The following is a 12,259-nucleotide window of genomic DNA, read 5'->3' on the forward strand; positions in this document are numbered from 1 at the left end:
GTGCTATCCAGAAACAAGCCCTATATAGATAATGAGTTTGGAACAATAATGAGTTACAGATAATGCTTTTCTTCACTATGTTTAAAAACTTTCTTAAAATCAATACACTGAATAACGTTATGATGCTGTAATCTTTGAGTGTTGATTTGCACTATGAGGATTTTTTTAAACTGTTTTCCTTTTTTCACTTTATTAATTTCTGCAAGTAATTTGCAAGATTTGGGGTTTACCCTGAAGAAAACAATAGGCAATTTTGAAGCAAGGCGTGGAAATCCTTGAAATCCTCCAATGGATAAAATTTAAAATGTTGCTGCTGGTAGAAATCCTGCATGTACATGTTGTAATGCCTTCGTAAACAGAAAAAAAAATTAAGAAAACAAAAGTTAATGAATTTAGAACTTCTAATTTCAGGCTTGTACGAAATTCTCTACCTATGATTAGCTCTTGGTGTGCTACTGAAAGACTGCACAGTATGTTCATATTTCTGCAAACACTTCTGGACTGAAAGTGTTTCTTTCTATAAAACCTCTGAGAGCCAGATACACATGGAGACAGAAAATAACGCCAATTTTCCACAAGTCTGTATAGTAGGAACAAAGAAGTGATCAAACAGATATTCATATCTGTCTATTTATGTACATCTACTCCATCAGAGTCAAGGCTCAAAGCTTCACAACTTCCACACTTTTTCAGAATATACTCCTAGTGGCAAGACACATTCCAATACTGAGGAGGAACTGAAGAGCAGGTGTCACAGCAGAAGTCATTATTTATCCTCAAACTAAAATGACCCCCACACTAGTTGCATAACATTTTTTTCATATAATATTGCTTTATGATTCCTTTAAAGGGACATCATTACAAACCCCAGAAAGTAAAGAGGATACACATTTGTTTGATTTTAAAGGTTTAACTCTTGAACTACTGAAGTTCCTGTGTGCACAAGTGTGTTCTGAACAGATGTTTAACATGGCAGGAAACCTTATAGATCAGAGATCAGATGGCAGCTATGAAATGCATAGCATCTGGCACATTTTTGAAAGTAAACCTGCCAATAATTAATTACACATATCCCTGTCTAATGAACTGGACACTTACCAAGATATATTAGGCTGTGTAACAGAGGTTAACTGCTCATGCCCTCTCCTTTGTTTTTGGCTTGTGTGGTCCCACTGTAACTTAAAGGTAGAAATTGTTGTTGGCACTTGGGTTATGTGTCCTAGATTACATTATTATTGTTACATTAATTAATAAATCAGGATCTCTTTACAATCCAAAATATATGATGTTTCCATTAGGCACAAGTTGAGGTGATTCTGTTGCTTTGCCAAGAAAAAATGACTGAAAATGTGAGAGTAATTGTAAAGTTTAGAATCGACTACGTATATTCAAAAGAAGGAGTTAAGAGAGTGCAGTAAAAGAAATAAATACCTGCCCTCAGGAAAACAACTGGTAACAATGTAAAGTAGTGGACATTGCTGGTGAGAAGCTCTGAAAGTTATCCTTGAAAATACAGAAGCCACCAAAAGTTTAAAGCTACTAAATTACTGTGAAAATGCTACTACAAAAAAAAAATGTTTCTAGAAACCAAATATCTATTGCTGTTCTTTTAGAGCATGTAAAGACATACGCAAAATAGTGGAGCCTTTAAAGAGTGAGAAAATGAGGTTTTTGTGTCCATCAGTGTTGGGCACTTCCTTACAAGTTTCTTTTTGAAGTTAGTAGCCTGTATTCTAGTTATATGCTCTAAGTCCTAGAAAGGACTGGCTTTTTTTTGCTTTAAAACTCTAGAAGAAATTCCCTCTCTGATGACTTCATACTTCATACTCCTTTTTCCTAATATCACCCAGGTCAGATGTTTTAGGGTTTGGTTTGGTTTGGTTTTTCTTAAGTTCACCTCCTACTGCAAAAAGAGTAACAAGATATTGATTTAATGTTATTTCAAGGAAATTAGTATTTTAAGGATTCTTGAGAAAGTTCTTAACACATGCAGGCACTACTGTAACATAACCTGTAGGTGGACTCATCATATCAGCTATACAGCAGTACTGCATGGTAATATTGGACTAAGTTGTACAATTTATTTTTTAAAACAGCCACCTTTCCCCCCCATAGTATTTTCTCCACTACTGTCCAGTTCCAAAGAAAAACGAGGTGGTATGCCAAAAAGGTATTTAGTATCTACAGGATGTTCATGCTGTGAGTGAAGCTCCCCACAGGCAGAGGTTCTCTGGTTCTTATTCCACTTAATTCATCATTCAGAACTCAGCAGGGGACTCTGCCTGATTTTGGACTTGAAACTGTTAGGCTGCTATTTGCCCCACCCTTTGTCCTCTAAAGACTTTTTAGAAATTGAATCAATCTACTTTATTATCCTTGCAGTATTTTCCAGAGAACTACCTAACTTAGATAAACTATAGGGTGCAACTAACATCTCTGTATCAGATTTTGCCCTGAAAGATGTGTGTCTCATGAGGCAAAGTTTAATAATCCCTTTCCACATAGCCTGAGCTCTATGTCCAGGTTCTTTACAAAACTAATCTTATTAGAGCTGGTCACAGATTCTCTTTCTGTGTTCCTTAGCTTTGTGTCTACTTATCACCTGTTCTTATGACCCAGACTGAAACCTTTTAATCACGGACAAAGTTTACAAAACTCCTTTACTTGTCCTGATAATTTAAAGGCACTTCTACAGTTCATCCTATTGGATGTGCATATGCCTGTTTCCTTGCCTTCAAAGAATAATCAAAGAACATTCCACAAAAACTCTCGGATCAATTAATTGAGGCACTACCTTAAAAACATACCTATTTATAGAGTCCTTTGGTTTTGATAAAAAAAAAAATTGAAAAATAGCATAAACATTAATGAACCACGAGACTTGATTTATCTAAATGTTAACAGACTCCCTACAGACCTTGGACTATTTTTGCAAGGACTAAGAGAATATATTTTTCCTGTGTTTAGTGAAACTTTATGTTTAAAAAAACACAAACATGCTAAATATATATTGTCTTGTATCATGTCTTATTTTTGTCTGTAGGTATATGGAATTTTATGATCCAATCTTTTTATACTAATAGTGACATTGTCTGTGGAGATTTTCTTGCTCTGCAAAACCTTCAGCTGAAAGAACTTGTCAGACAGCAGAGACAGTTGTGATATGTCAAATTAAGACAGCAAAGTGATGTCAAGGCAGGTCTAGGGAGAGCTCATAACAATGTTACTGTCAAGTAAATAAAGAAAACTGAAACACAAGAAATACAAGTTATTTCAAGAGATCTGTGACTGTATGACATGGTTCTGTGTTTCGAGAGACACTGTTTTGGAATGATTACCATTTGTCAGTAGGTCTTCAGGATGGGAGCAATATCTGATGGTTGTCATCTAAGGTCAACAAAGTTCAGCATGGAAATGGAGATTTATTCTTTTCCCTTGCTGTGAAATTCTCAGAAAAAAAATTACCATCTGACAAAAATGATCGTTCACTGACAGTTTGCTCAGATAGGTACAAAAATTAGCTGATGGTTTATGCTACACCTAGATGTGTGGACCTATAAATGATGATCATCTTGTCCTTAGAAATTTAGGAAGCTGCATGAGTTCTGGAAACTTTTGTTATACTTCCTGTGTAAAGCTGCACTGGTTCACTCACCCAGGGTTGCCAAAGAGAATAAATATAAGGACATAAGGAGGAGTGGGGACAGAGTGTTTTTTCTGCTGTGCAGCTTATCCTTTTCTTGCCTGTTTTTGTGTGTTGCTTTTTGTTCTTTTTTTTTTTTTGTCTCATTCAATTGTGTCATGCCATGACAATAATATTCCCTGTAACAACAGCAAAGAATCCTAACAAAGAACTAGGAAGTAGTAGTAGAAAGAAAGAAACAAAAGACAACTCCTATGTTAAAAAAAAGGAGGAAAAAAATAAAAAAAACATAGAAAATAGAGCATCAAATATGAGTAAGTTATACAATGAAGCTAAGAAAAAGTTGATAAATTTCAGGAGAAAAATAAAACCTCATTCCTAAGTCAAAAATAGCATTGAGTAGTGTATTTTCAAGTCTACCTGAAACTGAAATAGACTTCAACAGAGAAGTAATCATTCCATTTTGTAGATATATTCAACATTAGAGATGTTTTAATTTCATCAGCTGCAAATCTAGCGTGGTCACTGGTTTGATTTTTTTTGACTTGTCTGTAAAGGGACTTAAGAGGAAAAGGCAACATTTACTTTCCAAATTCAATTCTAGTACAGATTAAGTATCATATTGTTCTGAAATACTCTGCCTTACTTAAATTTATCAGGGTATTATTTTCTTTTAATTAACATTTGTGGTATATTATTTTCTATTAAAAGGATAATTTATGTGTTATTAGTGCTAATTAGAACAATTTCTCAATTGATACATGATAGATTGCTATGAATTTTAGATCTGTCCTGGTATGGCAATTAAGCACATAAGCTCGCTATGTCACAACAGACTTTGGAACAGAGATCCATCCAAAGAGATACTGTATTAAGAGAAAGAGAAGCACAAATGCATGTATTGAGTAAATCCCAAAGGACCATTGGCCAAGGAAAAAATTGCCACAGGTGCTATATGGAAAACTGGATCAGTTTTGAAAATGTTCAGTGAGATATTAAACTGAATGGTGGTAGTGGGTTTGATTTAGTAGATTAAGTGATCTCCCTTTCAACCATTGAATGTGAATTTGTGCATCCTGTGAATACTAATGGAGAACTGACAAAAATTTCATACATTGGTATAAGGCTAGACTCTCCAGAGTAATGTGGCACCAGCATCAATTTTGTCAATATCATTACAGCTCATGGGATCATAGTCTGAAAGTCTGTAATTTTAAAAAAGTAAATCATGTCCACATTGTAGTAAATCCCCTCTCTGTGGGTATGCTCTCAAGGGGTTTTGCCATTCTGTGGTTCCATATGGATATTTCATAGTCCTCATTTAGATTCCTTTTGAGTAACTGCAGTGGAGAAGTAGTATAGGTTTTCTTACTTTAATAAAATTATTTAGGAAACTGTTACATAATATTCATATTATTTTAAATAGTGTCCTAGTATTATGATGTATTTTGTTTTACAAAGGTGACTAAAAAGGCTGAACTGTTTGAGTTGGGTTTGAACAGACTAAAATCTGCTTTTTAAGTTTATCTGTCAGTGTTTATTTGAAGTCTCGTCTTAAGATAGGAGTTTTAAAGATTTCTGGTAATATTTTAAAGGTATTTTGTAACCTGGATGATACCTTTCCTAAATTTTCAGGTACCAGATCTAAAGAATGTTGCATGTGTTGTGCAGTGCCCTTCACCGTAACAAAAAGTTCTACAAGTATAAATTTCTTGATCAACTAAAAAAGCACTGAGTCGAATTTGTGTTCATCACATTCTTCTGTGTCACTTCTCAGCTCTGTAAAGGAGATCTAACTGTGAAAAGGATGTTCTGGAGTAGTAATACAGCCATCCTTCGTGGTCCCTAGAGTGGATGGTAATGTTTTGTTCTGCCAGACAAGGTTGCTGGATGGAATTGTTAAATTCATGACCTTGACTTTGTTATTTTAGTGAGTTATGTTCATTGGAATAGTGTTTCCCTTTCATCTAGTAAAAGTGAAGTTGTAATTATTTTGCAACATGGCTATGATTTCCATCTGCAGACTTTCTCCAATTCTGAATATTTGCCAGCCTTTACTTTTCATGTGTTAAGATCATTAGTGTAATTTAAATGCCTACAAAATATGTATGTATGCATGGCTCTAAAATCAAATTTGAATGTAATTTTGCAAAACATTGCATCCTTTAATGCATGTTTTTGTTTGGTTTTCTGGGGCGGGGAGGGTTTGGGCTGGGGGGTTGGTTGTTGGGTTTTTTTAATTTATTTTCCTAATGATTACTTTGCTTGGAATAAGAGCGTCTAGCATTTCAGTTAGTAGTTTTACATACTTAGCATGTACTTTCAAACTTACCACCTATCTTTATATTTTCCCTACATACTCTTTGTTTTCAGATCTGTAGTGAACTCACCAGCAATGTGATAATTGACCAAAAACATCAGTTTGAATCTAGGCTTCACATAGTTTAACAACAGTTTCTCTGAATAGCAACATATGGTAGAGAGGAAATAATACAGATTTAAACTACCCAAGCAATTTTAGTTAACAGTCAAAAAAGAAATCCTAAATTTATTTCTTTGATTCTAAATTGGAATATTTCAAGAATATTTCAAGAAAATATTTGCCATAAGATTTTTCTGGCAGAAGAAAAACATTTTTGCTAGAACAAATAAACTTGAAGGAAAAGTTGCATTTCCAACCAAAATGTTATCATCACTTTCTTTTTCCTACCGCTGGCACAGCCAAAACAGGCTTTACTTTCTGTCACCAGCATGAACTGTCCTCAAAGCTTTCTTATGCCATTCCTAACAAATGTTGAACAGAGTGTAAAGGAAAAATCTATCAAAAATGAAGACACAATTTGTGAGCAGTAGTTACCAGCAGAAAATTCCTACTCTGTCTCTTGTCGCTGAAGTCAGTGAGGATTATGGAAAGAGATACTGTGGTGTGAATAAAGTATAGTGAAAAATTTGAAATAATACAATTCTGTTTAAAGTACATGGAAGACTATATTAGTAGGGGGAAAAATTAGCTGATTTCACAAAAATACAACTTAAAAAGAAAAATCCTAGTATTTCTGATTTTTTTTTTCCATGTCTAGTTTTAGGAACTTATGCTCTTTTCTGACTACATTTTATGCATTTCTCATATGTCAATAAAATAATGCTTATAATAGCATGTCATAAGCAATTTTTTTCTGTACAATATGCTGTAGTTTAAATGACATGCTGTAAAGGAGTAATAAGAGCCAAGTTTTCTCTGCAAGCTGATTTATACAGATTAAACTTTCTCAAGTTCTATATTTGCTCATACCTGAGACTTTCAGATAAGTAGAAGCTATAATTGAGTGAAAGATTTCTACAGGGTCTAAAATGTAGTTAATTGCCTCTTTTTTTCCTAAGTTGAGCATAAGATATAAAAACATTTAACTTTTGTTTTTACTGATATTACAATTGATTCCAGTTCCAATACGGGTTTAAGTTGACACAAAGTAAAATCATTGAAAGAAAATGCAGGCAAACCTTGATAAAGACCAGATGAAATTGTGGTGGTATTCAGTTAGACTCATACACACATTGTATTAATAATAATAAAAAGAAGTTCAAAACCATGATCTTATTTCATAAGGATTTTTTCTTGCAATTGATTTTATCAGCCTACATCCTATTTCTTCAAAATAGAAATTCACACTGACTAGTTCAGCATGGTGACTTAGAGGTTTTGAACCCGTGACTTCACTAATGCCACAGGCATGACTAAAATAGTACAGTTGAAATTAATCTTTTTTTAGACATTAATAAGTCATAGTGAAAAGAAATAATTAGCATATCTTTGGGCCAACAGAAGAACACTGAGAAAGAAGTCAAGCAAACCAGAGCAATTCAAGATAATTGCCAGGCATACATCATTTATTCCAGATTAGCTAAGGTCATGCACTTGATGCTCCCAGTTTTTGCATCTATATATATGCAGTCATTGTTGCCATCAAATTGCTGAATTTCGTTGGCTATATTTAATGGACTGAGAATAGACCATGAAGAAAAGTACTAAGAACAGCACATATAAAGAGCAGTGCTTCGTTCAGTTAAACAGTGACCTTTTTAACCTTGCTGTATGCAGGAAATATCCACTTGTATTTTAGTAATTACATTAGCTTCCTTAATGGCATTTGATACAGATGGTATAGGAAGAATTTATCTGCAGCTGAAGAATGCATGCAACAGTTTTAGCTGGAATTGCAAATACTTTTTCTCATTGGAGTAAAGGGGGGTGGAGGGTGGAAGATAACTTAAAATAAGTTTGTGTGTTCTCAATCAGAGAAGCTATTATTTCTCAAACCTTGTTATCATTTTTGTTTCTAAGTTAAAACATAGAATTTTGAACAATAAAAATCTCTGTCAAATCCTGCAAAATGGTGAAAAGGAAGAATAAAGGCAGTTGCTAGTGCATTTGGGACTGAAGAAATTGATCTTCTGATTTGTGCTACAAATTCTGTTTTGGATTTTTATGAAGATACCTTAGCCAGTTTGTGCCATCTCTTCTGTCTGTAAAATGGGAGCAAACATTTTCTTCTGCCTTTTTATTTTCCTTTATCCTTTTTTCCTCTCCCCTTTTTTTTTGTTTTTTTTTTTCTTTCTTTTTTTTTCCTTTCTTTTCTGTTAGAGTATATATCATCTAATGCAGGAAATTATTTTCGTGTCTGTACCAAGCCAAAAGCAGTGAGGCAGTTCATACAAGTTGGACTTCGAAGATCATGCAAACTTAAAATCCAGAACAGCATTAAAATTATCTTTTTTTCTGATCTATGTTGAACAGGATAGGGATCTTCCTTGACTTACTCCTTCAGCTTTTGATTATGTGGAATCTTCATGAAGCAGAGATCGCATTCTGACAGTTTTTCCTAACAAGCAGGAATGGATCCGTCCTGCATTAGATCTAATCGTTCTCAAGTATTGACTCCACAACAGCTCAGACAGTAAACTCTGAAGATGATCTGTTTTGCATAACAGGGAAAAGATCTTTATTTATTTCAAATCAGGAATGAGCAAAAATGGGAAGAAGCACAAGGGACACTTTGCAGTTAGGAAGGAGGAAATGGAGCATATAATAGAGGGCACACATTTTCCCTCCTATGATTTGAGTGGAAGGAGTCCCTGAAGTGGGAGTAAGAGGCTGATAAGGGAGAAACTTACAATGTAAAATGATGGCCTTGCTATGAATCTTTCACATCTCTGTATTTTCTTTTTCTTCAGGGAATATATGGTATGAATAGTTAAAGGTGAATAGAAAGTGTTTATGTTTCTATTTCCTTTTTCCTACCCATGAATATGCATGGATTCTCCATCTGCTGTCATACCTATTCCTATTTTTCTTATTTACAATTTCAGTGCTGCACATTTAATGTCTGCTGCAGACTGAGCTCACTGTGAAAGGTGGTTCCTTGCATCCATCTTAGAATTGTAGAACCATTAAGGTTGGAAAATACCTTTAAGATCATCAAGCCCAACTGTAACCCAAGTACCACTATACTATATCCTGAAGTACCACGTCTACAGCTACAGGGATGGTGATTTCACCATCTCCATGGGCAGCCTATTCCAACACTTCACCACTCATTCAGTGAAGAAATTTTTCCTATTATCCAATCTAAACCTCTCCTGGCACAACTTAGCCCATTTCCTCTTATCCTATCACTAATTACTTGGGAGAAGAGACCAACACTGGCTCACTACAACCTCCTTTTAGGTAGTTGTAAGAGCAATAAGATCTCCCCTTCCTCTTTGACACCATGACCTGTGGTCTCTAAGGTAGTTATTTTGTTTCTTTTTTACATGAAAAACAACCTCTTAGAATGTCAGATTTTGAATACTGTTGGTTGTAAGAGGTCTTAATGGCTATTATCAAAGGGGTTTTTGATCAATGGGCAGTAACAGATCTGGGTACAATTAATGGGTGTGTTGATGTATCCTTCTCTTTCTTTTTCTGAAGTTCACCAAAATCAGTTTGGTTCTCTTTTCTGATGCTAGAATGCAACATCCAAGCTTGCAGTTGATTAAATGTGATATGCAAAAGTTGTCGAGTGATGTCCATATGAATAAAGACATCAATTTTAGGTCAGACAACCACTTTACCAGGCTATAAAAATGTTAGATATAGTATATAAAGGACTTACTATTGTAAATAGAAAATTTTACTTTCATAACAATAAGTACTTATCCTAACTTTGTGCCATTTTCATCCACACTCCAAATTTTTTTCATATTGTTTGGAGCCACATAAGTGGCATAAGTGTCACCAATTCTTTGAAAGTTCAGAATTTTTAATTTAATGAATTAAACCAGGAAATACTCACAATGTGTCTCTCTTTAAAGTGTATATTTTACACCAAATTTTCTCTTCTTTTTGTAAACTTGAAGATACAAAGAATTGACTGCTGATGCATAAACACTTGTTATGTAATGTAATTGGTTTATTTTTCAGAACTGTGTATGACACTCATTAGGAATATATTTGTTCTTTTGATATAAAATCAGAAGGTGAAGACATTTACAAATATTGACGACTGTAGCATGGGAATATGTTTCTAGGAGCATTATTTTAGTTTGATCCTGGTTTAAGATGCCTGAGGTACCTGCAGGGATCCAAACTATTTTATGTCTCCTTGATTTTGAAAAATGAGTGTGTAACCAAAAAGATTTTTTTTGTTTTAGTTTTATAGAACATGAGGTGAATTAATAGTAAGCCAGAGAACATTCTATGGTAAAATATTTATCTGTGCTACCTGCATTGGCTTAACTGTAGAATTCAGTCTCCTGTTTAGTTTTTTCTTTGTCAGCTTTCAAACAGTGGAGGTAGCTTGCAGGTGATAAGTATCCCATTAATCTTTCTGATCCTCTAGTATTTGAGCATGAGAATAGCTGATCAATTACAGCAATTGTCTCCCTAAATGAGCTTTGCACATCTGCCTCTTATTTCATTAGTTAACTGTCTGCCTATATATCTGATAGAATGGAAGCCTGGTGGTTTTTTACAGCTTGTTCTGTGTTACTATACAATAAGGATGGGGTTGTTAGCAAAATAGGCACAAAAGGGTATTTATCCACTACCCACAATAAATATATGTGCTATTGTGTAGGAGTGCTTTTGTCTCTAATCGCTGTTTGTAAAAACCTATTTAAAGCACATCAGTTTCCTGTTCAGCTTCCTATTTAGTTCTTACTTGTAAGGGTTGTATTTGTGAGTTTATTGTTCTTATAACACAACCAAAGTGTGTTAGAAGATGCCCTAAATCATCATATCACTGCATGATTTTAGATAACAGAAGCTACCATACACAAAATTAAGAGAAGTGTAATTTCCTTCTGGTCTCCTTACAATGCAATTTTTAAATGCTTAGGTATTTACAATACTGGAAATGGTTAGGTATTGCTTATTTAAATTAAGTGCAAAAAAATGAGTAACAGTAACATCGCATAATTCAATATTTGTTTTAAGCAACATGGCCTACAGATTATGGTTTATAATTTTAATAAAAATAGGATTTCATATTAATGCCTATTTCATTAATTCATTACCAGATGAAAATAACTTCTCCCTATTAATATCTGGTCAGTTTATTGTTAAGAATTTACCTTATTTGAGATTCAAAGGTTGTTTTCTCAGGTTTATTATGTGTTAAATCGCTTTGGATTATACTGATATGTATTTATGTATGTACATATCTATCTATCTCTCTCTGTGTCTCTCTGTCAATCAATCTATTTATTTATTTATTTAGCAAACAATTAAAAAACATCCTTTCCTGAACCTGGTATATATTATTCAAGATGATTCTTTGATGCTTTCTGAACATTTAAATATGTTTGAATGAAACTCTCAGATAATTATGCTTAAAACTTTTTTCAGCGAATTCGAGTGATTAATACCTCTCACATATTTTATAGAATTTCTGAAACCATTGAGCTATAGTAGCTACATATCACCAACCTTTTAAATTTATTTTTTGACTCTTAATTGCAGGTCTGGTTTGTATGAAGTCAAGTACCTCAGTGGTTGAACTTGTTATGCTGCTTTGTTCACAGGTAAGACGTTCTCTGGTTTTAATTGTATTAGTTTCTTTGCAAAGAGCTGGATTACTGCCAGGCTAAGAATTATATAATTATATCTGGCTGTTTGTTGCATTCTTGCATTTCAGCATAAGACAATACAAAGGAATCTCTTCTGGTAGCCTGTGAATCGTAGATTACATTTTATATATAGATAGATATATATAGGTAGATATCTATATATAGAGAGAGAGAGAGAGGGAGAGAGAGAGATGGTCCACAGTTTCTCCATATTCACAAGAGTATGCAGCTTACATTTGTATTTGTTTTGTTAAAGTGTGTGGATGCACATTATGCACATTTTTGTATATGATCTGTTTTTCCAACCAGTACTTATTCAGAAAGATACTGTTGTCAGTTTTATGCTGAAATCAGGCTATGAATTAGTAACTTTTTTAAAACCTACTTTGTGGTGGCTTTATTACTTTTGATATACATGACATAGCTTATTGAATACTTTATGTAGCTGTCAATATATAAAAAGCAGGGAAACATGGCTTAGGTAGTCCTCAAGAACTGGCAGAATTAAAG

The 12,259-nt window shown here is 34.0% G+C and overlaps 1 protein-coding gene across 4 annotated transcripts in view; it reads left to right on the plus strand.

Moving 5' to 3' along the window:
• The window catches only part of NBEA (neurobeachin), a 486,311-nt gene that overhangs the window by 211,702 nt on the left and 262,350 nt on the right, over positions 1-12,259 (plus strand). For all 4 annotated transcript variants that reach the window (XM_054387432.1, XM_054387415.1, XM_054387443.1 and 1 more), the window contains one exon: positions 11,643-11,704. In XM_054387432.1, coding sequence (XP_054243407.1) covers positions 11,643-11,704 — 62 coding nt within the window. The remainder of the gene's footprint in view (positions 1-11,642; positions 11,705-12,259) is intronic.

Source organism: Indicator indicator, chromosome 1 (genome assembly GCF_027791375.1).
Source record: "Indicator indicator isolate 239-I01 chromosome 1, UM_Iind_1.1, whole genome shotgun sequence".
Classification (NCBI taxonomy): Eukaryota; Metazoa; Chordata; class Aves; order Piciformes; family Indicatoridae; genus Indicator; species Indicator indicator.